The sequence below is a fragment of the Bombyx mori genome, chromosome 28 (assembly GCF_030269925.1).
Source record: "Bombyx mori chromosome 28, ASM3026992v2".
Taxonomy (NCBI): Eukaryota; Metazoa; Arthropoda; class Insecta; order Lepidoptera; family Bombycidae; genus Bombyx; species Bombyx mori.
The window spans coordinates 9,496,823-9,518,137 of NC_085134.1; the positions used below are offsets into that span (position 1 = coordinate 9,496,823).

Genomic DNA, 21,315 nt, shown 5'->3' on the forward strand with positions numbered 1-21,315 from the left:
CCTATTCTCAGCATTATCCCCACAAGAAAGCTTGTTGCTATTTAATTTCCAAAAAAAGGAAATGATTTAAGGTTTCCATTAAACAGGGTTAGAATATCTGAAGTGAAGACAGATGATGGAGTAACTAGCGTACTTGAGTTGATACAAACTGAGACGACAGATGATGCCTTATATCAGTGCAGAGCTGGGAATCCGTATGGAGCCGACGTGTTTAGCGTTCACCTAACTATCTTAGGTAAGTCTGTTTGTACATAACTGACGTTTTGTTTTGTGAAACTGGCATTTGATGTGATTTATGGAAACGAGAAGAAACAACAAACAATGTGTAGGTGCTTGTATCAAGCGAAGCAACTGTGCTGACGATTTGACTTTTTTTTTTATTGCTTAGATTGGTGAACGATCCCACAGCCCACCTGAAGTTAAGTGGTTACTGGAGCCCATAGACATTTACGACGTAAATGCGCCACCCACCTTGAGATATAAGTTCTAAGGTCTCAGTATAGTTACAACGGCTGCCCCACCCTTCAAACCGAAACGCATTACTGCTTCACGGCAGAAATAGGCAGGGTGGTGGTACTCACCCGCGCGGACTCACAAGAGGTCCTACCACCAGCAAATCTTCGATGCATCGTGTAGTCCACTGAATGGATACATACTCCATATTAGTTTGCAGCGATCCGCAGCTGTTCCAAAAAGCTTCTTAAGCTGCTACTTATTATTCACAAATGTTTTGATTTAACTATTAGTTCATAAGAAGGCTGCACTTATTAAATAAATTAATCAAAACGTCTCCATTCTAGAACCTCCAGCTCCACCGACGGATTTATCCGTAGACTTTGTAAAGAGTAGATCCGTAAAGCTGTCTTGGAGGGACAGTGCACGATCTTTGGCTCAGTTTTACAGTTTACAAATCGGGAACACGCAGAGATTATCTTGGGGTACTGCAAGAGTTATTAATGTTACCAGGTAATTTGAAGAAGTTTCAAGTTAATTGTGCTGGTTTAATGAAACAATTGTTCAAACGACAATTAACCGTTTCATTGATGTCATCTATATATTAATACGTGAATTAAAAACTTTGTATCCCTTTTTACGAAAATTGCACGGACGGAGGAGTATGAAATTTTCCACGCTTATAGAGAATATAGAGAAGAAGTGCATAATGCTAATATTCTTTTAAAACAATGCATAAAAGATACATTAAATCAATAAAGAAAACATTACACACACTACATACCATGTATTTGATGCACACACGCATGCATACTATTTATTGTCAAACTTTTGTTATTGATGTCTGTTGACAAACTGAGATTAAATATTGTTTGTCTTTGATAATATTTTTTATAGTGTAGTCTTGGCGAAATTTGTGATTATAGAAGTATAAAATACAATCATAATAGTGTACAAACTTACAATTCCAATTAATTTAAGTATAGTCGAATTTCGACTACTGCGGGACCTCTAGTTCCTAATTATTGTTTGAACGCCAAGACATCATCATTATGTACTTAATCATATAATAATAATAATAAAAAATGTGTGCGTGTACTAGTGTACACACGTAAGAAGTGAAACTTCTTTATGGCCTTATTTTTCGAAAAATGATCTACATGCAACTTTCTAGAAATTGGTTAAATAAAGTTAAATTAGATAAAGTTTAAACAAAAGGATTTTATTATCATAGACATGAATACAAAAAAGTTAAATTAGATAAAGTTTAAACAAAAGGATTTTATTATCATAGACATGAATACAAAAAAGATGGCGCGTAACGGAAAAATGTGACGCGTAACCGAAAAATGTGACGGTAAATTTTTTTCCAACGCCGATAAAGAAGTTTCACTTCAATAAGCTTTATTTAATTCCATGCATAGTAATTACAATGTATGGACCTCGTTCGGGTTAAAGCCTCCCCCAAGGAATGCCACCCTTCTCTGTCCTTGGCTCTGTCAAGCCAACTTCGACCCGCGCACGCTACAATTTCGTCAGATGGGCAGACGAAATTGCAGACGAGACGTTCCTAATCAGGTCTCCATTATATTGGATAACCAGCTATATTAATTCACACCGCGTGCTTGCTTTGCATTAGCAGTGCAAACAACTACGGCACAAATCGTGTGTATTCAAAATCCAACCACAAGTTTTTACGAAGAGGTCTAGAAAAAAAAGGAGTACTAACAATATCTTGTCCATTCTGATTATTGCTAAAAATATTATAATATAAGAACCTGTTATCCAGATATTTTAATAAAAAGAAGGATGACTTGATGATTGATTTTTTAAGCTATTGCATAGCTTTTATCGCGGGCTTTGAGCGCGGCGACTGAATCAAGAAATTCTGTAACGAAAATAAAATCTAACACCTCCCACTCCGCCTACCATGTAACTCGCGTTCAACACATTCACAGGTTGCGGTTGTGTAGTGTTTTTGAATAAGCGCGCGGCGTGACGTCGCACTGCATGCGCATCATGAAAAGTCTGCCCATCTCTCTCTCGCGCGGTCCAGCTTATGAGTATGAGGGCACAGTTAATGTTTTGCTTTTGTGAATGTTTATAAATATAGCGTGGTTTTATTTTATTATTGTTTTAATATTAAATTATTATTGTTTAATTATAATTGCATAAGTTGATTAAAAAAGGCTATGCAATAGCTTTACCGCGGCAGTCCCCGAGTGCCACACGTGTTTTTTTTTACATTTTTTATTGTAGACGTGCATACGGCCCATTTGACGGTGAGTGGTTACCGTCGCTCATGGACATCAGCAATGCCAGGGACAGAGCCAAGCCACTGAGTTTATTACCATTTACTTTTTATTATGGCCTATCAGCCGCAGAATCGGTATTTTGAACTCTAAATAAAACTCCTAGGTTAGATGAAATCCGGCACGCGATTGAGGTTGTAGACCTCACACCGGCTACCGGCTACAGCGCTCGTGTTGCTGGAGGTAATCAGGCGGATCTCAGTCACTACTCGCTTCCAATACGATTTACTACCACAGAAGAAGGCAAGTAGAAATTGGTTGAAATAAAATCCTAGTTTATATTAAAATATGTAATTGTTGAAGATATTTTAAAGCATATTGGTCAAATTATTGATTTTAAAAAGCAATGTAACTAAAGTTAAATATTATAACACACAGTACATATAAATGCGGGACATGAACTTGCAAAATAATCGTTATTTGGCTAACTCAAAGAGTCAACTCCTTTACCACACAAAATTTATATTCAATAATGGTATATTATTCTTTTTATGGTGCATTCAGAAATATTGTAATATTTTTATTTATCTATTGCATAGATGGATGGAAGATCTCACAGCCCACCTGGTGTTAAGAGGTTGCCGGAGTCCATAGATATCTACAACGTAAATGCCGCCACCCGATATGAGTTCTAAGGTCTCAGTAAAGTTACAACGGCTGCCCCACCCTTCAAACCGAAACGCATTACCTACTGCTTCACGGCATTAATTACGCAAATTATAATTTTGCGGGTTTGATTTTTATTACACGATGTTATTCCTTGACCGTGGAAGTCAAACGTGAACATCTGATAAGTACGTATTTCATTAGAAAAATTAGTACCCGCCTGCGGCAGTCGAATACCGGTGCATCGCTAGATTCGAATGCACCGTTACTTATCCGTTTGGCCACGACGACTTTAAACTTTTTGGATTGGTTTGACTAATAATCTTTGGCACGCGAAATAAGCGACAGTTGTGTAAATACCTAGTATTTAGGATCCACCTCATAAACTTGTTTTTCTTTTAGCACCATCCTCGCCACCATTAGGAGTTCAGTTAGAACAGACTGATTCACCAGGGGAGTTGATGGTCAGGTGGCTTCCGCCACCAGCTGATTCTCACAACGGACAAGTTTTAGGATATCGATTGAGAGCTGTTCCACAAATCAGTGGACTCAAAGGTGATTGACCTCAGTTTAATTTGAGTTTTACTTTCAACATCACTTTTATTTATTTATTTAAAAAAGTACTGCCACATCACAAATATTTGACATTGAAAATAACTTATTTAATTTATGGCCTGATGCATGTGACAATAATGGCGTACATAACATTGGCAATTCATCGGCTCGAATATGGAATACAATAATAATAAAATTAAAATAAAGAATACCTAATGAAAACATACTTTGAAATTCAAATTCAACAAGTAAAACAGTAATAATTGTTGAAATATTAATATGAATGTCTAATAAATGTCATGTCATGTCAAAAAGAAAAGAATTAAGGTTTTGAGACCAAATATGAGAAGGGGAAAATTCGACATCCGAACAAGAGTATTTCTTCTTTTTCCATAAATAAATATATTTAAATAAATTTTTGCTTATTATTGTTTAGACTATAACAACTACGACAGTTTTTGCTAAGATTTGTAGGGATCTTTCTGACCAATGGTCCTTATCTGAAAAGGGTTGAAGTAATTGTCACAACTTGACATATCTAATGCGCTCATAATAATGTGTCATTTCACAGTAAAAACTTGACGTAACTCACCAGATTCTGCTTAGCCCGATATTATAAATCTGACATCAGCAATTGGATTGAAAACCACAGCTTCTAAATTTTAATCATTTTGAATTATTGCATTAAAAATTAGCTAATGTTAGACTAAACTACGCAATGATTTTGTAGAGAACGAGGAAAAAAGTGACAAGACAATCAAAACTGCGTCTTTATATGCAAAGCAAGAAACTATCCTCTCTGGTCTGCTAAAAGGCGTGAGGTGATTATTACATGTGCATTTTATTTTAAGTGCTAGTGACGTCATCTTGCTTCCCTCAAACGATTTTACTCTCGACTGCTAGAATTGGCAATAAAAAAACAGTTATGGGTTTGATAAATCAACGTAAAAGAGCGTTCTAGTTGATGGATAGAGTAACCACTATTTCAATGTAATAGGAAATTCGACCTTATTTCTTATCGCGGTAAGTAAAAAAGGCCTTCTAGTTGTAGGATATCGCTATTCCGTTATATCTCATTACTTATATCTCATCCATTACTGTGGCCTTTGAATGCCTTAATTAGTTGATAACAGATGCACAATAATGGGTATGTAATGAATTGCATTAAGTGTAGTCCGCTACTTTATTGGTAACAAAACAATTCTAACACAATCCATCTAACTAAAACAGCCTATAGCCACCGTCTCGGAAGTAAGAATCATGGTAATACCAAGGGCCCTAACTACCCACCGTTAAGGATAAGGATAGATAGTAAATACTGGAACGTATTCTTGCTTGAAGATTTTTATTGCCCATGATGATCATGGAGACATGTGGAATGCTACTCAGGGAGGAGGGATGATCATGATATTGACCTGTAAGCACTCACCCAATATTTAAGTATGTCCCAAATATTTGGGTATGATCCAAATATTGGGTGAGTGCTTAGTGTTGCTTTGATGCTTTAGCTATATCAAAAGCTCATGTACTTGCTTACACTCTGGATGCCCAGTCTGTTTATAAAGACTCGTTTTATAACCTCATTCGAAGAGAAATATTATAAGACTAGATGAATAGTTGCGTAAATACCATTATATAACCTATTTATATACAGACTATTCCTCTACATTATCAGGTATGCGGTCTCAATAGCGGCCTACAACAACGCAGGCACTGGCCCTTTTTCGGTGCCCTTATTTCAAGATACAAGAGAAGGAGGTGCGTATTTTCAAAGTTGATTTACCTTTTATTCTTTTAGCACAAAACCCTTACTGCCCGTTTACCTTTTGCCCTCAAGGACAGGCTGATTGCGAACTGATGGTGCGTGATAAACGTCACGATTATGACGTCAGTTAAGCCAGATATAGATAACTGCCTATCGCCGAGGACTATTGCCAAGTCTCAAACCGACTTTTTCTCTTGAAATATATTTCTAGGCGCTCAAAATTTAAACCTTCGTACGATGACCTTGTAGATGCAGTTGTAGTAGTTCTGCTTCTAACTGTATTAGGTAGGCGCTGACACGAAGGATGGTTTACCCAGAGAGTGTGAATATGTACTGCTTTAAATAGTTTATTGTAGATAAGTATGTACACAAACAAACCATAACAAGAGTGGTACGATAAAGAAATAACATATACCTAGGAGTAGTAAAGCACTGACACGAACGATAGGTAGCACAGCGAATATCGATGTGTACTGCCCGCAGTTTCTTCAGATTCCGAAGTGTTGAACAACAATAATAGATGATTGCCTGAAATCATAAGCGACAGCGATTTTGTCGAATTGTAAGGCGGTTGCCCGAGTAGTGGCGAGTAAGTGAGTCGCCACAACCTCAAAAGCACCTTAACACCAGTACTAAAAATAGCAACTGGAAGTTAAGTTAGTTGCGTACCATTTTGTGTGGTAGCTATTAAGGAGTAATAAGCTAGAATCAGCTGTGATATCAATTTCGAAAAAAAACGGAATTAATCCAGTTTTTGTGGGTTTTTTCAACAAGGAAATTGAAATGACAAGGGAATCTAAAGGTGTTGCTGATGACTGCGTTTCGAATTTAAGGCCATTGGTGTTTATCCCTTTGACTGTCACGTAGGTTATCGGTACCCTAAGTGGCAGTCAAAGGGTTAATAAATAGAAGTACCACATTCAGTTACTCCCGAATTTACTCATCTATACTTCTATACTAATATTATAAAGAGGAAAGATTTGTTTGTTTGTTTGTATTGAATAGGCTCCGAAACTACTGAACCGATTTGAAAAAGTCTTTCACTGTTTGGAAGTTACATTATTCCCGAGTGATATAGGCTATAATTTTTTTTAAAAAAAATTAGCGATCCTTACTAAAACTCCAATAATGTAACCCAATGTGTAAAAAAATTATCTAAAAGATTCTTTACATCGCGTGTCCTGCGGAAACTATTGATGATAGAATAAAATAATCTACTACGACTTTGTAGAACACATTATTATTTACAAAAAATGTCACGACAGCATATGTCTAACTATTATAGTTAAGCCGCAATAACTGTTCTTTTATTTAAAAAAATAAAACAACGTCAAATATCGTTGAAATTTTTTAAAGACCCGAGCGGAGCCGGAGCCTGCCGCTTGTGAATTATAAATATCGGGAATGCACATAAAATCCTAGTTAAAATGAGTGCTCAGACTCCGATTACATATTTCGAATAACCAATTCAATAATAAATCATGAAATTTGAATCGTAAGTCTCATTAGTCAGAAATCGTTTTTAATGATTCAGAATATTTAACTTTGTAGCCATAACAAGTTAAAACCTCCTTAAATATAATTATTATAATATAATATTTTGGTACTTTTGGTGGTAGGACCTCTTGTGAGTCCGCGCGGGTGGGTACCACCGCCCCGCCTATTTCTGCCGTGAAGCAGTAATGCGTTTCGGTTTGAAGGGTGGGGCAGCCGTTGTAACATAGAGACCTTAGAACTTTTAGCTCAAGGTGGGTGGCGCATTTACGTTGTGGATGTCTATGGGCTCCAGTAACCACTTAACACCAGGTGGGCTGTGAGCTCGTCCACCCATCTAAGCAATAAATAAAAAAATGGTTTCATTAATTTTCGGGCGAGCAAAGGATTTGCTTATTTTAACTGTTCTCAGAATTAATTATACATCACAGTTTTTATTTTTTTATTTTTCCTACCTATGTTGATAGCCTTGAGAGGCTATTTCAGCTTCGCCCTATCGTTTGTAGGTGAGCTCGCGGGGCTCAAACCGGAGAGTTGCTAACACTGACCCTAGCAAGAGCAGTGCTTCGCAGAATCTACCACCGGATCGGAAACGCGACCCACTGAGAAGATCCGGCGAGAAATTCAGTGGGCTGTGTCTATGGGTTAGTTCGCTCGTCGAGCCCTTCGTCGCAAGCGACGGGTTCGACGAGGACGGTGACCGGTGCTTGTGGTGCCTAAAAGCACCGTTAATGGATCAGGAGGATCCGTAATGACGTGCTTTGGGCGACGTCGACGGTTTACCATTCGGTCTACAGTTAAATGATGATAGGTTTCTTATTTATTCCATTACAAACAGACGAGCTAACGGTCTGCTTGATGTTTCGTGGTTACTGATGGTCATAGACATTGGTATTGTAAAACGGCCATCAGGATGAAGAGAAATATAATTGTAGCAAAAACGGTTTTTTTTTTGGATAGACATCATCCACTTTGAGAAGACGAAGCCACAATTCTAATTATATTAGGGCTGTTCCATCCTTAAAATTTAATGAATGGTTGCTTCTCTGTACAAATAAGCTGAATTACATTAGTTTTTTTTATTAGTAGATGGGTGGACGAGCTCACAGCCCACCTGGTGTTAAGTGGTTACTGGAGCCCATAGATATCCACAACGTAAATGCGCCACCCACCTTAAACTCTAAGGTCTCAATATATGTAATTACAACGGCTGCCCCACCCTTCAAAACGAAACGCATTACTGCTTCACGGCAGAAATAGGCAGGGTGATGGTCCCTCCCCGCGCAGACTCACAAGAGGTCCTACCACCAGCAAAAAACAACTTGCGGGCTTACAACTGATCCTGCCATTACTTAAAAAAAGAGTTGGAGAGTGTGAATAATTAGAGTAGGAGTCTCTAATAAAAAAGTATATATCGCTGATGCGAACGGATTCAAAGAAGAGGGTGGCGGTATTTACGTTGTAGTGTCTATGAGCTCTAGCTACCACTGACAACCAGGTCATGAGCTTGTTTAACCATACAAAGAATTGGATAAAAAGCCCCGCTTACATTCAGGCCCGCGGACCTTTTCCTCATTTTACTGATGATAAAGATGGGGCGCGTGCAACTTGGAGCAGTGAAAGAAGTGATACTTCTTATGCGGTGTATAATATTGCTGTTTTCTTCATTTGTCATCCTCAAATCAAATGTCCCATGTAATAGGGAATGCTGTGTGTAAGAGAAACGACCTCTTCACCATTTAATTTAAATTATATAATATAGAAAAAGAAAGAAATAAAGATTTAAATAAAATTTAAGATAGTTAATATGTTACTGCCATCTACAGGAGGAATGAGAAACTAATAACAAGCCATCTAGTAGCCGACGCCCGTAAACAGAATGTGTATAGGAGAAACGACATAGTTCTCTTCCCCCTCTCTCCAAGATCCAGTTATTCGCGAGACGCCCTGTCTATTTTCTCTCTCTTGCTCGTCCTAAATTGTATCTTTTCTCTCCAGCCGTAACAAATCTGCCGCAACTTAAATTACTCTCAAGCCGCTTAAAGAAGTTTCACTTCAATAATATGGTACGCGTATCTTCTGCACGAGTGAACATCATTATCATACCTACATATATCTATCGCGAACTCTCCAAACAATATAAGCATAAATATAAAGTATGCAAGTTTGAAAGTGTAATTAATACGGGCTCGAATTTTTTAAATATCCATTGTCGGACTTTCCGTAATTATTTTCAAAAGTTCTCCTTTCAAGAAAGCTCGTTTGGATTTTCTTTCACTTTAACCAGTACGAAGATAAGTTTTCTATTATTAGCAAAAATGGTAACGGGGGACAATAAAGGGGGTATTTTCAAAAATACTTTTTCTCATAAAAATATTGTTGAGTGGTTACGGGCCCATAGACATCAACAACCTTGATACAGGAGTTCTGAGATTCAGTTTTTATAGTGCAACGTCTGCCCCACCCTTCAAACCGAAACATATTCCTGCTTCACGGCAGAAATAGTCAGGTTGGTGGTACCGATCCGTGCGGACTCACAAGACGTCCTACCACCAATTAATGTTACAGTCGCTAACTTCTTTCCACCTGCATTAGTTATTTATTCTGTTTAATCTTGTTTATTCTATGTTTTCTCTAATAAAAAGTGGGCTTTTAGTTTTCTCGTTCATTAGTAGCATTCATTATTGTTGAGGTTCATGATCGCTTCCATTCGTGACTTTTGTCCTCATGATGCCAAACAAGCATCTCCTGTATCCGGATATTCAGAAAGCATCGTGGATTTGGGTGATTTGGGCAGTTAAGTTATGCGGAGACATATAATTGCTGTTTAGTTATAAGGTTAGATTTTATATAGTTTAAGTTCAAAATAATTCTAAATAAAATAAAATAAGTTCATATAAATTGACCCCACCCAACACCACAGGGAAACAGAGGTGACTGAAAATCAACGATGTTCGAAATTTCTGTTTTTATGAATCAATAACTGCATCCAGAACTGATTGTAGAGCTACAGTTATTTGAAATTGATAGTAAAAACAAAAAACAAAAAATATTTTGATTTTTATTTTTATTTTTTTTAATTTTATTTATTGCTTAGATGGGTGGACGAGTTCACAGCCCACCTGGCCTTAAGTGGTTACTGGAACCCATAGACATCCAGAACGTTAATGCGCCACCCACCTTGAGAATAAGTTCTAAGGTCTCAAGTATAGTTACAACGGCTGCCCCACCCTTCAAACCGAAGCGCATTACTGCTTCACGGCAGAAATAGACAGAGTGGTGGTACCCACCCGCGCGGACTCACAAGAGGTCCTACCACCAGTAAAAAACAGTGTTTTATCACAAAAACGCAATGCGAAATTGCTGCCAGAACTTCATCCCGGTATAAAACAACTTAAAATGATAATTACATTTTCGTAAACAAGAAACATTCCCTTCAAGTGTAGATCAGAGCAGTTCTTGTTTATTTGACGACTTTTAAAGTACAATAACGCAGAAACTCCACTGACTTCGAAAAGTAATAATTCAAGATACATCATTATGTAAATGCTCTGAGAAGACACAGAGAAGAGACTTCAGATATATAACTTGATTTTGCAGCCAAAATCACCTTTCAGCTCTGTTCTTATGAATGTCGAAGGGCGGATAGAGGATTTACCAGAGAATCGGCAACAATCATCGTCACCCTTTAACTCCTTCTGGCAGTACTTTTTTATTTTATTTTTTATTGCCTTTGTAGACAGAAGAGCATACGGCTTACCTGATGGTAAGTGGTCACCATCACTCATGAATGTCAGCAATGCTAGGGACAGAGCCAAGCCGTTGCCTACCGTTAAGTACTCTCCGCAAGCCTCGTTTGAAGAAGGACATGTATAGCGCATATATGAACCCACACCAGTGGTTAACTCTGCCGCCTGTTTTGGTAGCGATGCATTCCAGTATAAAAAGTAGGACGTTATTATACAAATAAAAATAAGGCAATATATTAGCGTGGTACGGACATGTTTCGTAGAGAGAAGATGCATGTGACTAGGAGATGTATGAAAATGGTAGTGCAAGGTAGAGGAGGAAGAGGTCGACCGAAGAAGACATAGATGGAGTGTGTGAATGACGATATGAGAGAGAGAGGAGTGAGTGCTGAGATGACGGAGATAGAAGAGAATGGAAGAAAAAATTAGCTGTGCCGATCCCACCTAGTGACATAAGATGGGGAAAAAGAAGAGGATATATAAAAATTACCTTTTTCTCAAATTTGTATTTTGCACGACGCAAATTGATACTTGAATGAAATTGATACTTGGGTTTGAATTCCGACATTGCATACGTGAGCGAAAAGCAATGATATCTAAAATGAGTTTGTGTCCATCAGCCCCAGAAGACGGTCCTACATCAGTGGAGTGCGGAGGGGTGACATCTACTGCTTTGAGGGTCAGCTGGCAACCTATCCCACCTCACAAGCAAGCCGGAGCTCTTATAGGGTACATAGTACTATATGCCGTTCAAGGTAAGTTAACTTAGACCCAAACGCCAAAGCTTATTAGGCCTTAGATTGACAAACGGGCTACGGTAGACCAGATTAGAGCTATGGTGCTGAAAGGATACCCCCTTTGATTAAAAGCTGAACTGACTGTGGTCATATCAAATCCTCTGGAAGGGAAATCGTACAGAACTACTTTTAAAATCTTCTACATCGATGGTTCCACTGATTTTTCACTAGCAAGAGACCTCATGGCCCATCAATTACTGGAGTCCATAAAAAGCAGAACGTGAATGTTCCTTGAGGCATCCTTGAAATCCTGGATTGAAAGGTAGGCTTCGCGGCCTGAAGGAGGGTACCAACTCCTCAACTCTCAACAAGCTCTATCATAAATAGCGCTACGCGCTGGGGCTCGGGGCAAATAAGACCTACCGCCAAAATACAAATTTACTAAAATTGTTTGTTTTTGTGCTATTTGACGAGATATGGCGTTACGCTCACGGCCATAGTAATAATTATGCAGAAGATAGATAAGCATAATACTAATCCGTACTGGTGATGAGGAAGCAATAACAGTAGCCAGTTTTAAAGCCCTGTCTACTGATGGTAGAGTATCGTGTAAGCCCGCACGTGCTGGTACTAATATCCTGCCTATTTTTGCCGCGAAGTAATCGTTCATTCCGAAAAGTATAATATAAACAGAAAGTATACCATTGTAACTAAGAAAGAAAGAAAGAAATCATAGTTAAAAGCAGCGTGTATGCTTTGTCATTATTTGACATGCGAATTTTAGTGCAGTGCAAGATATTATAATATTATATAATTAACCATTAATTCATCCATAATTCAACTAATAATTAAAAAATCCATTTATTTTCAATGTCGTCCCTAAGAAAATCGTTTATGTGATAATAATTTTCACTAATAAGATTATCTTTTAGTTTTTTCTTAAAATCAAAATCGTCTAAGTCTCTTAATTTCTTTGGTAGTTTATTAAATATCCTAACGCTCATACCTAGTGTACTATTATTCTTTAATGTAGTTTTGGATTTGGATGAACTGCGAGTTGATTTTGATTTGATCGTAATAAAAATACGAGATTTCCCCTAAGTCAGCCGAAATGAAACCGTTCGTATTCATCAAAATCGAATCCCAATGAAACTTTTCAATTTCAATTGTTAAATCAATTCCGATTTTAAGTTTTTGTTTGGTTAATCGAAAGTTGGATTCGGAAGTTTGGCCTCCCTTCAACTCTCTTCGGATCGTGTTTGCAAAAGGACTTAGAGTACAATGGACGACAGTTATTGCTTTGTTCTTCGTATTCGGCTATGATCTCTGGTAAAAACAATACTAATAAGGACAGAGATGTTGTCTGCGCATCTACTATAATAAAAAAAACACTAACATCCCCGTAATTTATAAAATACTCAATACAAACAATTAAGTACTCCTGCATGCAATCATCCGTGATGACATTTCAGATACATTTTTCTTAATACGTATGCTAGTAGGCAGCGGCAGTCCTGATGTCACGACCGTCTTTGACTAATTAACATCAAATGGGTCATACACTACGTACAAAAAGAAATTATTGTTGATATCAAAACCTTTAGTTAACCTTTTAACACTCTCTAGTAAGCAGAAGTGATAGAAATCTGATGAGTAATAAATACAGTCAGGAAATTTTTCAGGACGACATTGGCTGAATTCCACATCCCTAGTGACGGAACTGCGCCTCCAAGGTTTGCTCAAATACACCAACTACAGTATTAAAGTGGCCGGATTCTCGAACTACGGACTTGGCCCGTTTTCATTCCCAATTATCTGCTCCACCTTACAAGACGGTGAGTTACCCATTATTGGACACGAATAGACTATTCAGCGGTCCTCGAAGAAAACAATATGCTAACAGGCAATAAGTAAAAATCATAACTGGCAATGAATTTTTAGTTTATTATATGACATAACATTATTGAATATAAATGCTGATAGCCTTCGTTGACTTGTAATGTAATCTAAAATCCGTGATAAGACCTCTTTAGGAGTTATGACATAAATCTTAAAGAGGTTATAATAAGTTATACAGATGACACATAAATGGTATTTTTGAACATTGAAACATAAGAACTGGTGAAGCAATAACTTAAATGTTGTTTCTCTAAACAGAGTAACTCAGTTTGTGCTATAGTTTTACTGGGCTAAACTTACTTTTTATGGTCCATAAAATAATACATTATAAATATGTATATCATGGAAAAGATACTAATAAAACTATACATAAATAGACTAAGACAAAACAGTTGAAGACCACTTTTTTGTCAATTTATATCCGATTGTCTTTTACATTTTTTTTACTTAGAATCTATTGACAAGCTTTGATCTTAGCAAACTATACATATTTTTGAAAATATTCAACAATTTTGTTTAAGAAAAAAGAAACAAATCAGATTGGGACAATTTTCTCGTCTATTTGTCAATCGATTTCTTTAGGAGCTATTAACCGACTCTATTATACTGGTATGTAGCTATAAATTTTATGTATAGATTATGTTCGAATTTCGATTGGGCAGTCTAGATAATTTTCTACAGTGTCATTGTTCAAATCAGCATGAATCAATTTAACGTTTCTACTATCGACGATCCCAAACACAATGTTCTGAACGTACCAGTTGTGACCTGAAGTATCAATGACTACTGCACCACTTTAAATAAAAGAAAAGTGCAGTCCAACTAATCTAATCATATAAATTGGCTGCTAAATACCTGATGTATCCAAACTCTTATGACAATTACCGCAAATGTTTACATATTACATTCTTTTCTTACCGCAATTGAACTATCGGAAGTCAAATTCCTTTTAAAAAGTAACGCGTTGATTTTTGGCTTTATATTAAATCACTTCCTTCTGAAGCGAGAACGTATTACAGGTAGTAACTGAATTTCATACGTGTGATGGCCCAATAGATTTGAATTCGAGCACGTCGTTTCCGGGCTCAGTGCGAAATATCTTCCCTGGCTTTTAGTCGCCTCAATGTAAAACATTTTAAAGAAAACTGTTTCTAAATGACTCAGGTTTATGAGAATTCCATTTTCAAAATGAAAAATCATTTCGACGGATTACTGTTAAAATGGGATAAATTAGATTCATTTAAGAGCCAAGAGTTGACGAAGGTCCATCGAACATGGTTAGATGGAGGCTTTGGGATGTATTTTTTGTGGCTCTTCTTAAAACGATAATAATAAGATTTTAATATGTTTTTTTTAAATATAACTAATATTACAATTTTAATTGAGAAGGCCTATTAGTTTTATTATTTTTTGTTTCCTTTATTAATAGCATAGCTTTTATCGCGGGCTTTGAGCGCGGCGACCGAATCAAGAAATTCCGTAACGAAAATAAAAACTAACAACCCCCCACACCGCCTACCATGTAGCTCGCGTTCAACACATTCACACGTTGCGCTTGTGTAGTGTTTGTGAATAAGCGCGCGGCGTGACGTCGCACTGCATGCACATCATGAAAAGTCTGCCCATCTCTCTCTCGCGCGGTCTAGCTTAAGAGTGTGAAAGGGACAGTTGATGTTTTGTTTTTGTTAATGTTTATAAATATAGCGTGGTCTTCTTTTATTATTATTCTACTCTTAAATGATTACTGTCCAATTATAATTGCATAAGTTGATAAGAAATGCTATGCGATAGCTTTACCAGGGCAGTGCCCGAATGCCACACGTGTTTTTTTTTCTATATTGTACCTATTATAATTTAACTTTACCTGTTGTAATTCAATTTTGATTTAAATGTGTATGTGAAATGATGGATTATTGTTATCTGATAAATAAATGAATTGAATAGTAAAATTTACTGTTAAACCAGAGACGGTTTTGCAGAAAGTATTAATTGAACGTCTTAATTATAATCGTTTTTAAACGAAAACGATCGATATAGTTCTACAGGGACTAATAATCTGCAAAATAAGCCTAGTTTTGATGCAGTAATTCAATATTGTATTCCTAGGGTCGCATATAGCAGGCAGATACTTACAAATATAGACCACCTCATCCTTGTTTTACTCGAAGTGACTCTAAACAACGCCCAAACTTGATTCTGGTAGGGTTTTGAGATCGTGTCAAAGAACCGAATGGTAAAATTATGAACGAACATTTTGCAGTATCTGAGGTACTCATGACATGTAATAAAGAAGTAATGACCGAGATCCTCTAAAAAACATTCCTAAAAATGGATGTTGAAGTGGATATATGGTACGATACGAAACTCTGCAGCAATTCTCTATGGTTGATACTGCAAAGATAGAAAAACTAATAGTACATCTAATAGAATAGAAAAACTATAGTACACCTAACCGCCATACCATAACTATAAAATAGCCACATAGAGAAACTATAGTACGCCTAACCGTAACAGCCGATACTATTTTTCTAATCCGTCTGTCTTTTGTTACCCATAAACATGAGTGTATGCTTCTAGTGCCTGATGCACCAGCTGAAATTAAATTACTCTCCCAATCATCCGCCACTCTGCTCGTCAGCTGGAAGAAGCCAAAACAACCTAATGGACGGCTGCTGTACTATACAGTTTACTGTAAGGCTACTGCCAGGTAAATATTTAGACTTTCATTTCATCATTATCCTGCCCTTCTCCCAGTCACCTGAGGTCGGCGCAACATGTTTTCTCCTTCCATACTCTTCTATCATATACCATTTCTTCGCTCACTCCTTTCTTACCCATATCGTCTTTCACGCAATCCATCCATTTCTTCTTAGGTCTACCTCTTCCTCTATATCCTTCCACATTCATAGTTAACATTCTCTTACCAACCTCATTTTCATTTCATCTCATCACATGTCCATACATCCCAGACGCACACTTCTCAGCTTCTCTGTCACAGGTGCCACTTTCAGACTTCCTTTAACATATTCATTCCGTATTCTTTCCATTCTCGTTACTCCACACATCCATCGCAACATTCGCATCTCTGCTGCATGCAATCGCCTATCATCTAAATATGTAGACCTTATAAGGGGTTTAAAAGTTCTAGGGGTAGAGGTTCCAAACGATGGTCGGACAAATAGTGGGGGAACTAAAAATACCTGTCAGCGACGCACTCCACCAAGCTACAGAACGGGATCGATGGAGACAGCTGGTTGACGGAGTCACGATCCTCAGTAATGAGGGGCCGATTGAAAAGAGAGCGAGATAAGGGGCTTAAATCCAAACATTGTTATGAAGATTGGTCTTGGCTACTCGAAACCTTGATCTCATATTGCGAGTGAGAGATCCATAATTATTTCGCGGCCGAAATAGCTACTCTGTTTATATAAGGTGGTGATGTAGGCTTAAATTACTACCAAACCCTCAGTAATAATTAAAAGAGAATCTATACTTCATCTGTCATTCATATCTATTATACCGATCATGTCTGGTCTTTCAAAACAAATCTTTTTTTTTTAATATAAAGTAACGATGGACCTCAACAAATTCGAGTCGACGCCCAAACAAATTCGGAAGCTTATGAGAAATCACAAACCTTGGAGTTGAAAGGCCTCGTTGAAGGTCGGCAGTACGATGTATGGGTCACGGCTAGTACTGCAGCAGGAGAGGGTCCGGAGACCAGAAGAGTTACAAGTACTCCATTACAAAGAGGTAAATGCGAACGGTAGATAACAACATATTGTCGATGTGAGCAGCTTAAATCGCAAAATTATCCATAAAACGATAGGCGTTATGTAAATAGTGCCAAAAACCATTTAAAATATTAATGACTGTGACATATGACATAATGATAATTTTAAAATTCAAGAAATTGTAAATTAGCACATAAATACATAAAGCTCGATACTCGATAGATATGAAGCTCAAGTTCCACGAACTGTGTTAAGTAGTTACGAAAGCCCGTAAGTACCAACGCGGACGCGACCGCCTACTTTAAAAGCTCATATATTCACAATGGCCTTACCTACCCACTCAGGCTCCCAATATACCCAATTACCAGTAAATTTCCGATATTTGGAAATCTATGACCACCCAGAATGTTTTGTTTTACACATTTCTATTTATATCTATTTTTCCTAGCTTCGATAGTGAGTAGCACTGTAAGAAGAATTTAGTTGCTTAGTATGTCCGTTAATCTTTTTGAGTTAAAGCTTTGTACTGTCGATGCTGAAACTTTGGAAATGTTTCTGGCGCAATACTATCAACAGGTAGCACGGAAGGTGTTTCAATAAATAGCCGTATTTAACTTCTGTAGCTGGCAATGCAGCGATGCATTACCGAATCTCAAAGATTAAAAATACTACAGAATTATTTAGAAGGTGAAATCATCGATTCTATGATTACCGTTAGGTTATAACCGAAAAAGAAAAACCTATAATATTTACAACTTTTTTTATTGCCCTTGTAGGCAGACGAGCATACGATTAACCTGATGGTGAGTAGTTTCTGTGGCCTATGGACGTCAGCAATGCCAGGGGCAGAGCTAAGTCCCTGCCTACGGTAGCTAAGCCGCTGCTTACCGTGAATTAATTCTACCTACATTCTGCAGTTGTGGCAGGAGTGGCTTCTCTAGGAGGAGAAATAACAGTGGCAGTAAGAAACTCCCTGCTTCTGGAGTGTAAAAGCGTCGGATCGCCCCCGCCGAGGAAGGTTTGGTATCACAACCAGAACATCATCACTCACCACCCAAGATTCACGAGGAATAGAGATGACAGTTTGTTGATCAAAAGTAAGTTTGGTACTATTTTTTAGGGGGTTCAAAGGTCAATCGGGACATAGAGACACAGTATTCCCAACTGTGGTGGCAGTTTGGGTGAAAATAAAACTGCATTAACATACTGGTGCTAGGACCTAACGTTAGCCTTCTTGGGTAGATACCATGGTACCGGCCAAGTCTACCACAAAACAGTTGTGCGATTTAATTTCACTGCATTTATACAAAGAAAAAATAAACTACAATCGGACTTATCAATATGACCGTACCTTTTAATGTGACGTCATCCAGTAACCGCTTGAAATCAGATGGAGAGTAAGTAACTTTATGCTTCTAGAATAAACTTCAAAACTAGTAAATAGTAATGAAATATACCCGCTGACATTAGACCTTTCAGTTTTTTTTCTTTTATAGCTAGATGCGTGGACGAGCTCACAGCCCAGCTGGTGTTAAGTGGTTACTGGAGCCCATAGACATTTACGACGTAAATGCGCCACCTACCTTGAGCTATAAGTTCTAAGGTCTCAAGTACAGTTACAACGGCTGCCCCACCCTTCAAACCGAAACGCATTAACTGCTTCACGGCAGAAATAGGCAGGGCAGTGGTTCCTATCCGCGCGGACTCACAAGAGGTCCTACCACCAGTATTATGTAAAATAATATTTCCGTATTGCCTTTGAGTTATTGCTTTTGTTACTGTGCTTCAAGGTAATTCCCGCTCTCACGGTTTCTATTCTAAATCCTTGTCGCATGTTTATCCTCAATGAATAGAATCTAATCATCGGTAAATCCGAGATGACTTAATTTATATACGTTCATGTTAATTCCGAAATTGTCACAGTTTGAAGGAGCTTTACTGATGATGGGCGACTTAATCGAACGCCTTTTCGTATTTCAAAATTTCTCATCTAAGCTTTATAACTGAAATCTTACAAGTACTTAGAATCAAAATCCTTGTTATGTATCAATGTATTATGCATAATTAAAGATATGTTGATCCTTAAAATCGCTCAGGGAGCTATGAAAAGGGCTATGCTTGGAGTTTCACTGAAAGATCGAATCCGGAACGAGATTTTCCGACAGAGTACCAAAGTTATAAATATACCACACCGAATTAGTAAGCTGAAGTGGCAATGGGCTCGCCATATTAGCCGGACAACCGATAACCGTTGGACTAAACCGGTTCTTACCGCGAATTGGCAAACGCAGTGCAGGACTCCCTCATGCTCGGTGGAGAAATTGGCAAACGCAGTGCAGGACTCCCTCAGGCTCGGTGGAGTGTGCAAGATGGCTGGCAGGAGCTGAATGAGAGAAGCCCAAGATCGTGCTCAGTGACGAGCAATTGGAGAAACCTATGTCCTGCTATAGGCTGATGATGATGATGCTTAGAGGCTAGTAACGCCAAACTTTCTTCCAGGTATAGACCAAGCTCTAAGCGGTAATTACACATGTCTAGCCAAAAACCTGTACGGTTCGGATTCGGTTGTGTATACAGTAAAAGTTCTACCCCTGCCTGATCCTCCAGCTTTGCGGGCCACCCCGTACAAGGATTACATTGTACTAGAATGGGACGAGACGAAGGATCACGAGAACGAATCCAGTTATGGAGTCAGTAAGTATCATAAATCCGTGTATTTTTACACGGTTTATATTTTCTCAACAAGATTCAATCGGATCTGTAATACCTTTTTGTATCGGATCTGTAATAGCTGTACCGATAAGTGTGTAATTTTTTTGTCTCTCTTTTAAGATCTATGATTTGAAAAAAATATTATTTTTTAATTGCATCGATGGATGGACGAGCTCACAGCACACCTGGTGTTAAGTAGTTACTGTAGCCCATAGAAATCTACAACGCAATTGCCGCCACTCAGCTTGAGATATAAGTTCTAAAGTCTCAGTATAGTTACAACGGCTGTCCCACCCTTCAAAACGAAACGCATTACTGCTTCACGGCAGAAATAGGCAGGGTGGTGGTACCTACCCGTGCAGACTCACGATACGTATAAACATCAGTAAAATTTATTAATATTTTATGATGACACAAACACATTTTGTGTCTCTGTCGGATAATATAAATGCGGGAATATAAAAATACATCTCTCGCGACCCGTATTAAGACTGCATTAATCGATTGCAATTACATGATGATAATGATTGAAGGTTACAATTTGACTTGGCGTGAAGTCGAAGGTCCTTGGCAAGAAGCTTGGCCAGCAGCAAGGGAAACCAGAATTAATGGCGTTCACCAGCATACTTTAACTGGTTTGAAATGCGGAACTAAGTACAGTATCAGGGTCACGGCCACTGATGCAATAGGTACTTCTGCACCAGCACACATCGACGTCACCACTTTAGGGGGAGGTAAGTTCAAAGTAGACGGATAAAATAAAGGCAGCTCTAAACAGTTTGGTCAACGAATGCACTAGAAAGGGCGCGGTATGCGAGGAATGGTGACGTCTGGTATAGCGCTTCTCCACCCGAAATGATGCCAAGACCACTCTGCTAATATTGTAAACGACCGACTGACTGAAAGTTCTGAAAGATTTCTTGGGTTTTATTTTTCGATTTTTCGTGGGCTATGACTGGACAAAGGGTGCGGGGCCATGTACCGGTGATGTATAGCACAACTATTTTTTATTAATTTTTGATATTTATACATAAGTGCACATTTAAACTAGTCTGGTGTTTTCCTCCTTTCTTTATGTTGTTTCTTGCTTGCTGAGTGTTTTAATTTTTTTTGTTTCTATGTTTTTGTTTCTTTGTTTTTAATTTGTTTATATTGGTGAAGATCTTCAATTGGCTTTTTGTTTCTATTATTTTTCTCTACCTTATCCCACTAGGTGGGGTCGGCACAGCTAATTTTTCTCTTCCTTTCTCTTCTATCAGCCGCCATCTCAACATTCACTCCTCTCTCTCTTCTATCGTC

The 21,315-nt window shown here is 37.9% G+C and overlaps 1 protein-coding gene across 1 annotated transcript in view; it reads left to right on the forward strand.

The window, feature by feature from the left end:
* Positions 1–21,315, forward strand: part of LOC101746558 (cell adhesion molecule Dscam2) — an 83,217-nt gene that overhangs the window by 45,555 nt on the left and 16,347 nt on the right. The window contains exons 13-25 of the mRNA XM_021346755.3: positions 87–235; positions 801–966; positions 2,872–3,008; positions 3,774–3,926; positions 4,657–4,747; positions 5,602–5,684; positions 11,555–11,689; positions 13,354–13,506; positions 16,148–16,277; positions 17,139–17,323; positions 18,222–18,401; positions 19,804–19,998; positions 20,550–20,750. Coding sequence (XP_021202430.2) covers positions 87–235; positions 801–966; positions 2,872–3,008; positions 3,774–3,926; positions 4,657–4,747; positions 5,602–5,684; positions 11,555–11,689; positions 13,354–13,506; positions 16,148–16,277; positions 17,139–17,323; positions 18,222–18,401; positions 19,804–19,998; positions 20,550–20,750 — 1,958 coding nt within the window. The remainder of the gene's footprint in view (positions 1–86; positions 236–800; positions 967–2,871; positions 3,009–3,773; positions 3,927–4,656; positions 4,748–5,601; positions 5,685–11,554; positions 11,690–13,353; positions 13,507–16,147; positions 16,278–17,138; positions 17,324–18,221; positions 18,402–19,803; positions 19,999–20,549; positions 20,751–21,315) is intronic.